General features: G+C 42.3%; 1 protein-coding gene and 1 long non-coding RNA gene across 2 annotated transcripts; one reads left to right on the top strand and one right to left on the bottom strand.

Annotated features, from left to right (window-relative positions):
* Nucleotides 1-942: 942 nt before the first annotated feature.
* LOC124668556 lies at nt 943-6,610 on the bottom strand. Its single transcript, XR_006991739.1, has 3 exons — nt 6,535-6,610; nt 1,883-1,988; nt 943-1,338 (listed from the first exon to the last, which is right to left on the bottom strand). It is a non-coding gene; the product is annotated as an uncharacterized LOC124668556 (long non-coding RNA).
* On the top strand, nt 1,172-7,413 carry LOC124668555 (probable LRR receptor-like serine/threonine-protein kinase At1g51810). Its single transcript, XM_047205672.1, has 12 exons — nt 1,172-1,271; nt 1,516-2,083; nt 2,354-2,847; nt 3,479-3,623; nt 3,999-4,070; nt 4,158-4,223; nt 4,293-4,373; nt 5,032-5,189; nt 5,305-5,540; nt 5,698-5,827; nt 6,560-6,619; nt 6,712-7,413. Exons 1-12 carry the CDS (start codon nt 1,172-1,174, stop codon nt 7,404-7,406), a joined length of 2,805 nt encoding a protein of 934 aa, XP_047061628.1. The 3' UTR covers nt 7,407-7,413.
* Nucleotides 7,414-17,740: the final 10,327 nt, after the last annotated feature.

The following is a 17,740-nucleotide window of genomic DNA, read 5'->3' as shown; positions in this document are numbered from 1 at the left end:
CGGCGCGCCACCATTGGAGAGGAGGACTGGAGGAGAGACGAGAAACGGGGATTGGGCAGGAAATGAGGGGATTGGAGTAGCGATCTAGGGTTTCACCCCTGCGATGCGGAGAGGAAAAAGAACGCGACCGAACAATCGGGTGTGTCTGCCTCTCGCCGTCTGGCCCCGCACATAGCTGGTCCCAGACGCCATGGACACTTTCAGAAGCTAAACGAGTGAGAAAAGGTTTTACTTCATCCAACGGCTGAAGTGAAAAGTGGGAGGAGATTTTTACTGTTCAGAGCCGATCCAACGTCCTACGAAGGTTGCCCCTTTCGGATGGCCTGGTTGGCCGGGTACTCTAGCAACATTTATAGAAGGAATTTGCCCACAAGGGCATGTGTTTTAATGTACTATGTTTAGTTACTTTTCTTTCCTCTTTTTTGTTGGTATTTTTATTTGCGTTGCATTGGTGCGTTAGGCGCATTGGGCGACCTAAACGGACTGTTGGCCACTACCACATATCCACGTGTTCGCGAGGCTACCCAAACGAACACATCCGGACGGCCAGGTATGTCCGATTTGGGTTTTCCCATTAGAGCTGCCCTAAGACACCTACCCTAAAGCGGTAGATCCTTGAAGAATAATTCATCCTAAACAGCTGCTCCCTTCGTTATATAGTTTTTTGTTGTGATTCTAATTTTAATTTTTAAAAATCATGATAAAAATATTAAACGGAAGAAGTAATTAATAAAAAAATACAAGCCCGTACTTGATGCTATTATGTAGCGCCGTGATTTTTTCCCGTCTTCCTTTTAGTTGTCAAGCGACAGTATAATACAGTTTTTTAACCTAGCAAAAGTAGCGGAATGGTCCAGAGAAAGAATCAGTGCGTCCAAACGCACCAGTTCGTGCGTTCATATTTCGTTATCACGCTGACGGGCAAACTGGCGGCGATTGTTAAACGAAGCTCCATGGCAGTCCCTATTTTTCATTAGATCAATGCAAGTTGCATTTCTATTAAGAGCAGGTTACCTACTTAAGGACAAAACACACCAGATTTCTTTACATCTGCTCAATAAAAAAATGCTAAACCGTGCTAGTTGTTATCCTCTGCTATATAGCTTCCCAAGTCACTCGTAGCAACTGTTTCTTGTTTGCAGACTTTGGGAGAAGAGAACAGAACAGTACCATGGTGATCACCTTCATTTCCTCAGAAAGTAGAAAACTGACATGGATCATGGTGCTGCTGCTCATCCTGGTGATGATGATTCAAGTCCACGGCCAATCTGGTAATACAAGCCATATCCTCCTACCTTTTTCCTTCTAGGTCCTGCTCCTCTTTATGCTCTGCTCCATCTGCACACACAGTTCTGTTTAGTTCAGTATGCAACTTGAAAATTCCCACTTCACTGAAATATTAGGAATCAACACATTATTAGCTACTGCATGTCTAAGTCGCATATGCCATGATCATTGCTTAGTAAATCTTTAAATTGAAACACATGAAACCGATACATACTCTCGATTGTGCAGGGTTCATAAATATCGACTGTGGATGGAAAAACAGTAGTGCCTACATCGACAACACCTTAGCAATAGTGTACAGTTTTGATGGTGAATTTGTCGAGGGCGGCCTGAACCACGAGATTTTACCAGAGTTCATGGCTGGTGTCGGGAATGACCAACAAAAAACCCTGAGGAGCTTCCCTGACGGCTCAAGAAATTGCTATACACTGCCATCCACCATCGGTAAGAAGTATCTACTGAGGGCCACATTTACTTACGGCAACTATGATAGGTTGAACAAGACTGGAGACGGGTCACTGTTTCTGTTTGGGCTGCATATCGGTGTCAATTTCTGGGAAGCGGTGAACTTGACAAATTGGGATCCATCACTCACAGTATGGAAGGAGGTGCTCACTGTTGCTCCGGACAACTCCGTGTCCGTCTGTCTGATAAACTTTGGTTCAGGAACTCCATTCATATCTTCGTTGGAACTTAGGCCCCTGCAAGAAACCATGTACCCTTTTGTCAACACTTCTGTGTCAATAAGCTACTTTAGACGAATCAGATTTGGCAACATCACCGACTTTATCACAAGGTGAGATCAGATCAGACTGGTATAATAGTGTTTGATAGGATCTTAATAATACATGTCAATGGTTTTAAATTCCTCTGACTAGCTCAACTCACTTAAAGTGTTTACTCCTTTGCTTTCTGAACCCTGCAATTGCTTCTAACAAAAGCAATAGTAAATCTCAAGGCGATAAATAAGTTGCAGCTAAATCTCATAGCAAGTGCCTTTAACCAAAGTCCAAAAGATTAGTGTGCTATGCTAGCTATAAATCTGTTTTTCCTTGTCTCTGTGAAGATATCCAACAGACAATTATGACCGGTTCTGGGAGAGCTGGGCCTCCACGTCATACCCCTGGATCAACCTGAATACTAGCAATAAAGTGAATAGCCTCCCTGGCAGCGACGCCTTCAGCGTGCCTTCAGCCATCTTGCAAAAGGCCTCGACCCTAGACAGAAATTACTCCTTCATAAGCATCAATGTGGCAGCAGGTCCCAATCAAGACGCCAAGAGCCTGCAGCTTCTACCGATCTTTCACTTTGCTGAGATCAACGGGAACAACCCAAACAGGAGGTTTGACATCTACAGCACTGGCGAATTGTTGTTCTCAGACTTCTCCCCCTCACGATTCCAGGTGGACAGCATGCACCAGAATGGCCGGTTCTTGTACAACCCCAGCGCATCGTTCCTCCTGAACAAGACGCGCAGCTCGACACTGCCGCCGCTCATCAATGCGTTCGAGTTGTACTCCCTAGTTCGGATGGATAACCTCACCACTGACTCCAATGATGGTAAGACAATGTATATCACTATATGGTGCACGTGCATTACACATTTATCATGTATATGGTAGATTCACATGCTCATCATGCAATTTATTTAGGGTCTCTTTGATTCAAAGGATTTCCAAAGGAGTTTTAGAGTGCCCGAGTCCTTAGGAATCTTCCGTGTATCGGTTATTTGATTCACATAACCATATGATTTTTTTCTTAGGATTCATTTGTACTAGATTTCATAGGAAAAAATTCAATTCTCTGAAAACATAAACACTTGCATATGAAACTTTGCAACTTGTTATGCAAGACCCATGGCTTGGGCTGGTGGAGTTGTGGTAGGGTTGAGGTGTGTTGCCTGCGGCTGCTTCGGAAAGTGGAGACTGGAGAGACTGGAGAAGTTAGGGTGACTTCTTGTCTGCTTTACTTTCAACAGACAGCGCCTCCTTATATAGATGGAGACATCCCAAACCAATCTAAGCCTTAATGTATACCGTTTTTAGATCTAATCTGGAACTTGGAAGGGACCCCCCACATAACATACTACTTAAGTTAAACTTTTCATGTTTTTGGTACCTATAAGTACCCAATATATACAGACTTCTTTATTTGGTTCATATTTTTTTATGTTGTGTTTTTGTTGTTATAGTCAATAGCATGAAAGAAATCAAGAAGCACTACAATTTAGCAAGAATAAACTGGAATGGAGATCCATGCTCCCCAAGAGAATATTTCTGGGAAGGTTTGACTTGCGACTACTCAAAGAGCAACAAGAATCCAAGGATTGTCGCAGTGTAAGAACAATAAGGACTTATACCATATACATTTGAAATCTAAACATTCCAATTTATTTATTTTACATTTGAAGTTGCATTGAATCAACCTCAAGAAGTTCAAAGCTCCGCAAAAGTTCCCTTTTAGTGTAAATGTTGTTCCAGATATGCTCTTGAGTCTTGTGTAACATCAGAATAAGTATAATACTATAGAGACACTCAGTCACATGTTGGCTAAGATCTTGACAACAAAGATAATATAGTTGAAATATTTAAACCCATGTAATTTAGTGTAAATCTTAACCACTGAAAGGTAACATGATGTTCAAAATAAATGTCAGCTCATGAGATCACCAAATTAATAGGACTTCCTAATGATATGCGTTGTTTTTGCAGAGACCTGTCTACCAGCGGATTGAAAGGTGGGTTAGCCATATCATTCATGAACATGGTATCACTGGAAAATTTGTAAGTGGTGTCCACCGCATAATACTAGATACTGAATGAGATTATGTTGACATGAATTTTTTGACCCTAAGCACAAAACATATATAGGGATTTATCACATAACAATCTGACGGGAGCTATTCCAGACTATCAACTTAAGTCACTCAAAATTCTGTAAGTCTGATTACATCTTTGGTTGATGATATAAATTTTAAATTAATGACTTAAACTATTATTTTTCAGCAACTTGTCCAATAACCAGATAGATGGGCCAATCCCTGATTCTATTCTTCAAAGAGTCCGGGCCGGTTTGCTTGATTTAAGGTTTGGCATGCCCTGCTGCACAGTACCTAAATATACTTCAATTTCTGATCAAACTAACAACTACACCAAAAAGGAATAGGCTAAAACAAAGGTTCATTCTCGTAGAAATAAATGGAAATTTAGCAGCAAAAATTGCAAATATAGTGTAAATTATTGGTTAATAGTTAAAACGCATTTAGTTCCTTGCCATGCATTGCCAAACTAGCTACGCAAGTTGTACTTTCTACTTGCGGAAAACCACAGTTCTATAGCACCATGCAACAGGAGCACCACTTCTCGTACATGTAAACTCTTGCTGGGCGCAACTAAGCTTTGGCAGCCAATTTGAGTGCTAAGTGTGTCAAACCATGCTTTTGCAGTTGCATTGATATATCCAAACAGGATCTCAGTTATACGTACGAACATCTAGTAACTATAATGCTTTATCATCTATGAGCTTTTTTGACATGAGAGTTAGGATGGGACCTATTAGTAACTACACGCGTAACCATGTAGTTTCTTCCTTTAGAGATAGAGATTTGTAGAAGATCTCTTAGCAGGTTAGTTGTGTTAGAAAATGGAGGTATGTTATAAACTTATAATCATAATTGTATAAAAACGGCTGCAACTAAGATCTTTTGAGCTGATCTATGGATATTTTGTGTAATTGTGTCACTAGATTAGAAGGCAATCCCATATGCTCTAAAGTCAAAGATACGTACTGCTCAACTAAGAAGAAGAAAAGCATACATATCTTGCTCATCGCAGTGATAGTTCCTGTAGTACTGATATCCCTCCTAGTAGTGATGTGCATACTCTGGAAGTTATGCTGGAAAGGTAACACAAAATCCTAAGCTCCAAAATTCTCTGTCATCGATGCAAGTGAGGTAGAAATTGTATGGCAGCTTAATACCTAAACTTTCAAGTAAAAAATGACTCCTTGACTCTGCAGGGAAATCAGGAGATAATGAGGATTATGCTATGTATGAAGAGGAAACTCCCCTACATATTGACATCAGACGGTTCACGTATGCAGAGCTGAAGCATATAACAAACAACTTCAAAACAATCGTTGGAAAAGGAGGTTTCGGTATTGTTTATTATGGCACACTAGAAAATGACGACGAAGTAGCTGTTAAGGTGCTTATGGAGACATCAATAGCAGAGTCAAAAGACTTCCTCCCTGAGGTATAACACGAAACCAACTAGGCCAAATCATAGCAGTCTTCAATATAAAGTAAACCATAATCCTGAAAGACAAATAAACCCTTTAAACATGTCCATATTCAATAAATGCAATTGGTTTCAGCTCGGGTATGTTTGGTAATTAAATGTGTTGCACCAGGTACAAACGTTGTCCAAAGTTCATCACAAGAATCTTGTGGCTTTGAAAGGATATTGCCAAAACAAGAAATGTCTCGCACTCGTTTATGACTTCATGTCCAGAGGAAATCTTCAACAGCTTATCAGAGGAGGTTTTTCTCTTAATTTTTAGCAAGCATATTTGACTTAGTACAATTAACCAATCCAATTTACTGTTTGTTATGCTCGCTAAGTAGTATTTTAATTTTTACAGAGACTGTTTGTACTTTAGTAAATTAAAGTTTAATCCTCAACCAAATCTACAACCAGTACAACCTAAAATGAAAGCTGACCATCTTCAACAGCTTAATTCCTGCAAAACAAGCAATTAAAAGTAGAGACCTAGACACCAATAACTCTTATTAACCCTTTGAAATCACCTACTTCACAGATTGTTATCAATATATAATGTTTCACCGGGCAATATAAAAATCGGCAGGACTGAATCATAACTCGTAACTATAAAACTGAAACCAAACTTGTCTGGCTTTTGACATCCTACTGCAAACTGGTTATTCTTTTTAAAACTTGATTCCTTGTTAAAGGTATGATTGATTGACTGTGTGGATTCTTATTGCTTCTGCTAGTAAATGCAATTGAGATAGTGGACCTAATTTACTCTGTATAGATGACGGAGTAAGAAATGAGGCCATGCCACAATAGGTGCATTCTTGGGGCTGCACATTTTTTAAGTCATAATCATGACATGGTAATAGATACGTGTCTAACAAACAGAGGAGGCCACAGTTACATTCTTAATTCATAACCATGACATGATGGTCACAACTCACAAATACAATGCATGTATGAAGGCACTTACATTAATCTGGCATGTCTTGATGCAGGAGATGACTATAGTTTGAATTGGGAACAACGACTTCATATTGCACTTGATTCTGCACAAGGTCCACATTTCAATTACGTATTTACCTTGTGTTCACATATATATATATACAAGTGTGTGTTCTGACAAAGTATGAGCTTCAATAAACTACAGGGCTGGAGTATCTACACGAGTCATGCACCCCGTCAATAGTTCACAGAGATGTGAAGACCCCCAACATCCTTTTGGACAAGAATCTAGTGGGGATAATATCTGATTTTGGGCTTTCACGGGCTTTTAATGATGCTCACACGCACATATCTACAGTTGCTGCTGGCACTCTTGGCTACCTCGACCCCGAGTACCATGCAACTTTTCAACTCACAGTCAAGACAGATGTATTCAGCTTCGGAATCGTGCTCTTGGAGATCATCACTGGCCAGCCCCCGGTAGTGATAGAGCCGCCTCGTACCTTCCACCTACCAAACTGGGTACGCCAAAAGATCGCCAAAGGCAGTATTCATGATATCGTGGATAAGAGGCTGCTGGGTCAGTACGACGCCAGTTCCCTGCTGAGTGTGGTAGACCTTGCCATGAACTGCGTCGAAAACGCAGCCATCGACAGGCCAACCATGACCGAGGTGGTTTCAAGGCTCAGAGTGTGGTTGCCGTCCGTTTCAAGTGACAAGCAATCTATTTCTGCGACCCCTCGGCGTACAGACTCCATGGATACTGAAATGCGAAGGAAGTTCCACTTGCTGATTTCTGCAGCAGGCAATGAGGAGAGCTCCTTCATGTCTGGTTATACCAGTGGGACGTCAGAATTAACCAGTGGGACGTCGGAATTGATGCCCTTATCTGGACGGTGAAAGTGAAATGCCTGCTGAGTTATTGTTGCATCCTTGCATCTTTTTAGACAAAGTTCGGTAATCTGCTAAATGTGTCGTCGTTAACTGTTTATAAAGAGCGGTTCAGTCATTTTATTTTTTAGTTTCAAATTTTGCTTGTTTAGTAGTACTAGGGGACGGTTCGGATTTGGGGTACCTTTTTTCTGTGTGAGCTTTGGTAACCCTTAGCCGGTTAAAGTATTTTTCAAACAGCGGAGGCATCTTCATCCATGAGAGAACACCGTGTTCGATGAATCGGCACTGGTATATCAAGTTCCATACCGATCCTAAAACAAAGTGGTCTGCTTAAATACTGCTGCCTAAGAATTCCCCCTTTTGTACCTAATCCACCTTAACAATGTTGTAAAATATAGATTAAATTAGGTGTTCGTTGTACCAAAACTGCTGTTCATTTCCCGAGTCTATGGACCATGAAAAATCTACTACACGCGACGAAGCGAGTTAGCACCTGAGCCATGAAGAGCCCAATGAAAGGAAATGCAGCAGCAGCATGACATACCTAACCCTCGCCGCACGTCGCCCGCCGCCCGCCGCCCGCAGGGAGTTCCTCGACGCGGGCGCTCGTTGCAGCGCCTCCGCCGCCGCCGCGTCGAAACGAGATGTTGCGCCGGTAGGGGGAGGGGTAGGCGGCGGGGCAAACCCGCGTTACGCCCTGTGAGCCCGCCGTGGGTGTGGACGGACTGGTGGGCACAGCAGTAACGTGACGAGATCGTAATCTGATCGCACCAAGCTGAGAGTCGCGTGTAGGCCTAGGCCCGTGCCACAGCCCACTCACTGCCCACAACCCAGAAGCCCTGGTGTCCTTCGATCCGCGCATTTGTGGTAATTCCCATACATCGCCCATTAGCGGCGGGGAATAGGCCCCGCTCACTAACGGATCTACTTGGGCCGCGGCCCATTAGCGCGGCTTTTCTTGTTTACGCGCGATTTTTTATTTTTTTCTGTTCCTTCGGTTCAGACGGTTTTGTTCGGTTTTTTGTTTTCCTGTTTTTCTCTTTTTCTGTTCTTTTTTTCTAAATGATTTTTTTCACATTTAAAAAATGAATAATTCTTGAAACATGAACAATTTTTCATTCTGGACAAATTTTTTTCTGAATAATTTTTGTTTTGAACAAAATTTTCTTTTGGACAAAAAAAAAGTATAAAGAAATTTTTTAGCGCAAATTTTTTTGAACAAAAAGATTTTGAGCAAAAAATTTTTGAATTTTCTTCCTTCATGAATTTTTGAAGTCGGTAAAATAATTCGCAAAAAATGAAAAGTTTTTTCAAATTTAAGGTTTTTTCAAAATAAAACCTGGGCCGGCCCACCAGGGAAAGCTCCCGTGATATTTCCACAGGCATCGGAGGGGGGGACGCTAGCTAGCGGTCGACCGCCAGATCCGTCCCGCGCGGTCACTTCCGACAATGACAGTGTTTCCTAAAATAGCAAATCCGATCGTCCCGTGTGTTTCCATTTCCGGCGCGAGGCGTGGCAAAATAAAATCGCTGCCCGTGGGATTCGATCCCACGCCCTCGCGGCTCGTACGCGCATGCGCCGCGGAGACAACCAGCCCAGCTACCATTGTTTTGTGCATAAAAATGATACGTACCATTTTTGTACTACTAAATTCAAACACGTGCTGTGCCAATTTCTACCTGAGCATGTTTATATTTTCTTCTTCTGCAGCGAAACACGGACATTTCCTTCGAAGTTCCCTGTGCCATTTGTTTCGTTTGCTCCTAGTTGCATCTATCCAAAATAGAATCTCTGAGCTCATCAGTGTGAGATGGCCGGGAAAAAAATGCCAGTTTAGGGGGTGAAAAGGAGGACGTGTGCTAGTTCAGATTTTATTTGTCACCGGTGCTCGGTAAAAGAACCAGGCGAATCAGTGAACCGTCAAACTGTGATGCCCGAAAAAATTAGCTCACAAGTTATCTACACTGTACTCCGTTATTTATCAATAGTAAATGCAAAAACTTACCAACCCCGAAAAGCTAATTTAGTTTACTAGAATATTTGGAGAAAAAATAGCTCACAATTTATCTACGCTCTACCCTGTTATTTATCAACGGTAAATGCAAAAACTTATCAACCCCGAAATTTTTATTGACTAGAATATTTAGAGAAAAATAGCTCACAAGTTATCTACACTCTACCCCGTTATTTATCAACGGTAAATGAAAACATTTACCGACCACCTAATTTCATTTAATAGAATATTTGGAGAAAAAATAGCTCACAAGTTATCTACACTCTAATCCGTTATTTATCAATGGTAAATGTGAACAGTTATCGAGCCAAAACATAAATTTCATTTACAATATTTTGTCGACTTATTTAGTTTAAAATTTATCAACCCTCTACCTCTTGTTTATTAATGGTAAATTAAAAATATTATCGACCCGAAAAGCTACTTTCATTTAGAATATTTTAGCGACTTTTTATCTTACAATTTATCAATTGCTATGCCTATTATTTATCAACGGTAAATGTGAAAAGTTATCTACCCGAAAACCTAAATTTCATTTAGAAATATTTTAGTGACTTTTTTAGCTCCAAATTTATCAACTCCATACCCGTTATTCACATTTTTAGCTCACAATTTATCAATTGCTTTGCCTAATATTTATCAACGGTAAATGTGAAAGTTATCAACCCGAAAAGCTAATTTTATTTAGAATACTTTTTTGGAATATTTTTGGCTTATAATTTATCAACCCTCTGTTCGTTATTAGGCAATGATAAATGTGAAGAGTTATCAACCCAAAAATTTAATTTCACTTAGAATATGTTAGAAACATTTTAGCTCACAATTTATCAACCCCTTCCCCTTCATTATCAACGGTAAATGTGAAAACTTACCGACTCGAAAAGTTTGATTTCATTTAGAATATTTGGCTCTATTTTTACCTCACAAAGTTATCAACCCTCTATCCGTTATTTATCAATGGTAAAATATGAAAAGTTACCGACCCAAAAATCTAATTAACTTGAAAGTGATATTTATTTGATTTGCAAGTGTGTTTATTTGAGTTGCAAGTGGTAGTTCATTTGAGTTGCAAGTAGTTTTCCCACCCGTTATTTTTCCCCTCTAAAAAACCACTAGCCCGAAAAAGGGAATTATAAAAATAGTCCAAATAACATGATTTTTTATACAAAAGTAATAAGAATATAGGAAAAAGAGAAAAAAATGAAACTAAATTTGTAAAAGGGAATTGTATAAAGGGAATTAAAAAAACGCATAGCTAGGTTGAATTTAGAATAAAATTACGCAATAACTGATGCAAACGAAAAATAGCATAAAAAGGAATTCGCGAAAAAAAAACATATTTTTACGTTTTATACACGTACATGCTATTGTCCAAATAATATATCTCTCTGTTTCCAATAACAACGACTGTTGGCTCATATGGTTACCATGTCAGCTCAGGCCTGCGTGGTAGGTAGGAGGTCGTAGGTTCAAATACCACCGGGTCGTCTAATTTTTTCCGCCGCGGGCGCGGGCGTGTAGAGCCGCGCGGGACGCGGGACGAGTACGACAAAAATCGGAGCGACGTACCACGCGTAGAAAGTGACCGCGCGAGCGGTCGACCGTGAGGGAGGGTATTCGATCGGAGGGGTTGATAGGCACGCCCCGCATTTGTCCCATGCTCCCATTTCCCAAACGATCCCCGGAGACCTTGGAAGCTGGCCTGAAGAGAGGCAACAAAGTTTTTCTGAAACTGAAGTATTACAAAACTAAAGTATATTCATGCATAGTCAAAAATACTGCAGTTTCTTCATACTATAGTATTTCTCAGTTTTGGCAAAAACATCAAGGCGTTTGGGAAGTGCTATTTTACCATCTCTTTGACCACGTTGGATGTATGATTTCCTTTGACATATAGATATTGTGTGTGCATGGCTATTGCATGCATGGTTGTTAGGATCTGCACGGATTGCACTGGATTCATGCACGAAACTATGACAACAAGATTGGCAGCCTACTTGATCGATGTATGCCTATATGGACACTTGACCGATAATGTTACGGCAAAGTCCCGCTGCTCTGTCCTGCCTGCGGCACACAGCGAATGCAAACTCCCTTGCAGACCGGCCGCCGGACCAAACCAACGGAAATAGATAATGGATGAAAGATAGAGGTCTTTCACTCTTTCTCGTTTTCTCATGGCTGAAGCGATCTGATTGTCAAGAATATAGGCGGCGGCAGCAGCTCAAAGTAGCGAGCGAGGCGACCGTGTTTTTATCTCTTTCTCCGTTTTAGAAAAAAGAGGCCTGAAGTTGTTTTTACAATACTTTAAAAATACCACAGTTTCACGGATACTAAAGTATTAATACTTCAGTTTTATGTCGTAGCCAAACACATCAAAGTATTTGAAACTGTGGTATTTTTAAAAACTCTGGTATTGCAGAAATACTTCAAAAAAACTTTGCTACCAAACGCATCCTAAACAGTTGCACCTGACCTGCTTGACCAACGATTCGGATTGGCGTTAGACTGCAGCAACGTGGGGCGGAGAAAAAAGTGAGGAGTGCAAGGTTTTTTAAGGAAATATCTACATCTATTCCATGAGTTCACGAGGAGTATAAAGCACTCTAAATATAATAAAAATTACAACGATGTCCTTGAACCACCTAGAGACCACTACTGCCGCCAGATCGAGCCACCGACGCATCGTTGTCGGCCCTCCTTTACTAGAATTGGCATGGTCGTGTTGATGAAATTCGAAAAAGTCTTCATGCACGTGCCCCTAAGAACTAGCGGCCCAGAGCCAAGGTTATGCCATTAAACCCTTGAATTAATCCAAATCTGATAACACCAAAACTATAACAGACGTAGATTAGACGAGATCCACCACTCCAAGAAAGCGGCGGCCAGACGAATCCACACCCTCCTCAACACCACTAGCGAGATCGCCTCCCACGAGGTAGATGAGGAAGCGGGTGTAACTTATTCTTAACACGCACAACGCCGCCATAGACACCATAATGTGAATGCCAGTTGACCAAAATCTAACTTGACAGACCCTTCTGCAGCATCGAGCGCAGGTCCGAGGTCCCCACTCACTCCCGCCGCCAAAACCGCTAGCAGGGGAGGCAGGGACCCGTCAATTCCCGGTCGTAGACGGCGAGGATGAGGCGGAAGGCGGCGGCTAGGGTTCCTTTTTTCTTTCGGGGGGGGGGGAGATGGAGCGGTTCTGCTTTTGGAGTGCAATGGGTCTTATGGTCATATAGTTCATGAGATCAAGGCAAGAACCGGGTCCTTTCAGAATGTTGAGCTTTTCCATGAGATGAGGACAACAAACTTGATGCGGACAACCTAGCCACGAGTTTCATTTATCTTTCGATTGGCAGGTATGTTTAGTTTCAGTCTCCACCTAGCGTAGTTTGTGTACGGTATGAAAATAATAATCAATAAACTTATGGAGAATTCTTAAAGAAAATAAAAAAGAAGCTAGTAAATCCTCTTCCTTAAAGAGAAAGAAAGCTCCCTCAAACAAACAAAAGGAAGCTAGCACATGCCCACCTTCATGTATGTGAAAATGTATTTACACAGGTTTTGTCCTACTTCTGAGTTTTTTTCCTTCAGTTTTAGAGGTCACAACGAAAACAAAATAGAAATGCCAACATCAAAAAATCTTTTCAAAAGCTCGTTGTTCTTTTCTTTGGCACATGAAAAAGTTTTGGGTGTTATAATTTATTCCTTTTCTTTATGTGAAGGGAATACCAAACCAAGTTCTTTTATGAGCATGAGTTGCGGAAGATGGACAAGGTGAGGATCCTGCATTCTAAGTCATGTAATAATCTCGTTGATTTATTCAGTAAATCATTACGGACATCATCTTTTGGAATGTGGTTCATGGAATCAGTATGATGAGACTCGAGAGAGATGCAAAACTTGGGGAGATCCTTCATAGCCCTATCTATGAATATCGATGTAGATGATCTAGTCCTCATCCTGATGTTAAGGTGGATGTTCTCTTTCTCCTTTCTGTGAGTTTTCATGATGCATCTCACATTGAGTTTTGTATGAGGCACTAGAATATCTTATTCCCCAACATAGAAGCCCAAAAAATGCCTTCTTTTCCCCACCGCAATCTAGGCTTATAATGCAACTTTGGCGGCCTCAAAAGCTACGGAGGAAAGAATTTCCCGAGTAGTGAATCTGAATAGGTACCGCACAATACCCCTATTTTGTTAAAATTACAACAGAAGTGACACCACACGAAGAATCATTTTTCTCTTTGTTTGCTACTACTATTTTGGGCCGAAACGCGCTCGACTCCCTTTGTCTCCCACATCTCTGAGCATCTCCAGCCGCGCCCCCCAAAGCATCCCCCAAAGGGATTTGGGGGACGCCGGCCAAAAAAACGTCTCAGTCACGTGCCCTAAAGGCCGCTTCGGTTCGGACGTGCCCCAAATATTGTCCGGCGTCTCTAGCCTATCCCATGTGTATAGAGGCTTTATCAGGGACGCCGGACACGACTTTTACTCTTACTTTTTGTTTGGAGATCGCGTTTGGGAGACGTGGCTAGGAAAGGGACCTTCTCCAAACGCAAATTTGGTCCGGACGTCTGCCAAACGACTAATCCGGCGCTTTTGCCGGACGTCGTTTGGGGGATGCGACTGGAGATGCTCTCACTGTAAGGGTATATTGCCCCTATGTGTGGTTTTGGTAATCAATGACAACCCCTATGGACTAATGTTTTTATTGAGTTTATATGAAGGAATATTTCATAGGTACTACTTGTATTCCATGTGTTGGATTCAAGTATGGATGCCATGAAGATAAAGATACACCTTGTGTATTGGCATCAAGATCATCGATTTAAAGACATATATGTGATATGATCAAGAAGAAGAAATGAAGATGGAGTTCTTACATGGAACTCAATATTAGCCATGCTCTATCTTATGTGAGTATGAAAAGATACAAGGTTGAGTTGGGAAAGTTCAAGATGAGCATCTTGAGTGGATCACATGCTTGAAGCTTGTCGTCCATTTGGTGATAATGGACATGTGAAGATGTGCATAAATGGAGCTTTCCCATCATAGTGTATGGGGGAGTATTTATGAGTCTTCACGAAGCAACATTGATCAAGTGAGGCATTCCAGCTTGTGTAGAGATTGAAGAGTTATCATCAAGATCAAGCGGGATGCGCAAGGCAAAGGTATGACCTTGATAGGTTTTCCTTTTACCGGTCTCAAGGTGGTTGATGGGAGACCAGATTATAGGATAGATAGCCGCACTATTAAGAGGGGCTTTCGGTTGGGTAACTTGATCACATCGTCTTAGGGAGCTCAACCCTTTGCATACTTTGCATATCCTTATTGCTTCTTGATGTTTCTATGTGTAAGGTTCTTGAGCTTGTTGCTAGCTTTACAACAAGCCCAAGTTCATCGAAAACGGAGTTCGCATGCATCTTCTATTGCGTTTTCGAGGTTGGGTGATTTTATCGGTTATTCATGATATAAGGTTCTACCTTTTATATTTATGATAAAATCTCCTCCTACAGATTCTTGTGTTTTCACTTTCCATAGGATAGCATTTGTTCTTGTGGTGACCCTGCATACCACTGCATGTTGTAGTATGACAGTCGTTGATATAACATTCACGAAGTACCATTCCGCAAATATTACATCCCTCAGAGTAGTACAACAGAACATAGCAGGTCCATAACTCATTCACTTATTATTACAAGCATAAAACACATATCGTCTCGGAGCTCCTCTTGGGTCCTAAGAGAGATACTCCTGAGTTCGAGGCGAACCCAACTTAGCTTACAATATAGAAGTCTCATTAAGTTATACATTTATTCTCTCGAGCAGCTAAGTATTAAGAGTTCGTGCTGCTCGGCTACTACTACTACTCGATGCTTCTAGGCTTGATCTCCTCCTGAAGCCTCCCCGGTTCCGTAGACTATGAGGTAGTCTACGCCTTCAATACCTCCAGAGAGGTCTGGTTCTTCATAGCCGATGATCTCGGCTCCTTCAGGGTTGTCGTAGTTCTCCTCCAGACGATTCAGACAATCTAAGCAAGGGATTTAAGAGTGGGATGAGTACGAGCGTACTCAACAAGTTCATTATAGATAAGAGGTGTTTAATGCACTAGCTACGATATTAGACCAGAAAGTCTAATACCAATGCAGGTTTTGATAAACATTTCTTCAAGAGATTGCTTTTATTTTAAAGAGCTATGTCCGTCAGCCTTCACCGGTTTACTAGAACTTCATGGAGCTCCTTTCCGGCCGCGTTCGCAGTTCCATATCCCGGAACAGGGAGTGACAGGTCACGGTTCTTTACACTCTGCAGAGGTGTGTTGCTTTACCCATAAGAGATCTTAACCTTGGTGCCAACCGGGCAGCTTTCCCGTCCACACTTCCTTGGGTGTTTGGCCCGGTATAAGGTCTAGCCAATCATGTTCCTCCGCTACCTCGCACACCCACCCTTTGTTGCATACCCCGACCCTGGGTCCTCGCCGGTCCCATTATTCCCATAGATTTCAGGGTGGACCCCGACCACGACGATAGTCTGGGATCGAACCAAACTCCTTCGCCGGTAGCTGCAACCCATCATAGACCGCAATACCGTGGGGACTTAAGGCTTCCCCAGCCAACCGCTTGTTCTTCGGGCGACAAGTGTCTACGGACTATGCCGTGGGGACTTAAGGCTTCCCCAGCCAACCGCTCGCCCCCGACAGATACAAGTGTCTACGGTAGAGCGCATCCGTTGATGTACGAGAGGTGGAAACACTTTTGACTACTGAAAGGATCGTATGCCGCACCTAGAGGGGGGGTGAATAGGTGCTAACCAATTTTTAGTTCTTTTTCAATTTAGGCTTGACACAAAGGTAAATTCTCTAGATATGCAACTAAGTGAATTTACCTATATGACAAGGTTATCAACTAAGCAAGATATAGCTACGCAATATATAGGAGATAGAATGGGATAGAGGTAACCGAGAGTGGAGCACGCGATGACACGGAGATGATTCCCGTAGTTCCCTTCCTTTGCAAGAAGGTACGTCTACGTTTGGAGGAGTGTGGTTGCTACGCAAGCCAAACCAACAGCCACGAAGGCTTCACTCAGATCTCCTGTGAGCAACGCCACGAAGGCCTAGCCCACTTCCACTAAGGGATTTCCTCGAGGCGGAAACCGGGCCTTTACAAGGTTCTTGGGGCACACATCCACAACCGAATTGGAGGCTCCCAAATCTGTAACAATACAACAATCAACAACAACACATCAACACAAATCAACTAGGGAACCAAATAGGAACACTAGCATGAGATCCCTCAAACAAATGAGGGGGAAATGAAAATCGCTTCGGTGAGGATGTAGATCGGTGGCTTCTCCTTCGAATCTCCAAAGATCAAGAGCTTTGGTTGGGGGAGGAAGGAGATCTTGCAAATCTTGTATTTCTTGAGGTGGCTCTAATGGAGGTGAAGCTTGGCAGATTTCTTGTGCAATGATTGAGCAACTTGTCCCTTTGGAGAAGAGAGCTATTTATATGATTTGAGCTCTCAGATCTGACCGTTTGGACCATTTCTCGTAAGACCGGAAGTTCCGGCCAAGAGGGCCGGAAGTTCCGGCTGGCACCGGAAGTACCGGCCAGGAGGGTCGGAACTTCCGCCAGGAAGATTCCTCGTCAGGCAACCTGTCAGAAAAAGATAGGGGCGGAACTAGGGCGGAACTTCCGGTGACCGGAAGTTCCGGCCAAGTTCCGGAATTGCCCGAAAACCTTACAGGACAATACTGAGCCACAATTCCACATTTCCGGAACTTGCCCGGAAGTTGGGCGGAAGTTTCGCTGACCGGAACTTCCGGCCACTCGCGCCGGAACTTCCGGCCAGGGAACAAAAACAGCAGAGAAAACTGTGCTGACAGGGCTTCTGCAGAACATACCAGGGCGGAAGTTCCGCTCGCCGGGGCCGGAACTTCCGCCGGAGATAAAACCCTTCGGATCATCGAACCGCGCGACCATCTCGCTGAGCAAAAATATATTCCGAACACTTGTATCTGTCTACATCAACACACATAAATATATACCTAGTGTTGACATCAAACACACAAAACCCAAAAGGGCGGGAAATGTTCTTTCAATCTCCCCCTTTTTGGTGTTTGATGACAACACAAGTATTTGCAGGGAATGAAGTAGCAAACCAACAATGTGCAAGATGTAGAGGAGCTCCCCCTAGATATGAGCATTGGTATATAAGAAGCTCCCCCTATATCTTGCACCTATCTTCCATGGGTTAGCAAAAAGGTCATGCACAAGACAATATAGAGATAGGCATATGGATAATAAGATCAT

The sequence above is a fragment of the Lolium rigidum genome, chromosome 6 (genome assembly GCF_022539505.1).
Source record: "Lolium rigidum isolate FL_2022 chromosome 6, APGP_CSIRO_Lrig_0.1, whole genome shotgun sequence".
Lineage (NCBI taxonomy): Eukaryota > Viridiplantae > Streptophyta > Magnoliopsida > Poales > Poaceae > Lolium > Lolium rigidum.
This window is presented reverse-complemented; position numbering and strand designations above follow the sequence as displayed.

Excerpts from the sequence above, each read along its gene's own strand:
- LOC124668555 (XM_047205672.1), top strand. The coding sequence starts at position 1,172 with ATGGTGATCACCTTCATTTCCTCAGAAAGTAGAAAACTGACATGGATC. Across the intron at positions 3,624-3,998 it reads AATCCAAGGATTGTCGCAGT|AGACCTGTCTACCAGCGGAT; the intron begins GTAAGAACAATA and ends TTGTTTTTGCAG. Across the intron at positions 4,374-5,031 it reads GCCGGTTTGCTTGATTTAAG|ATTAGAAGGCAATCCCATAT; the intron begins GTTTGGCATGCC and ends TTGTGTCACTAG.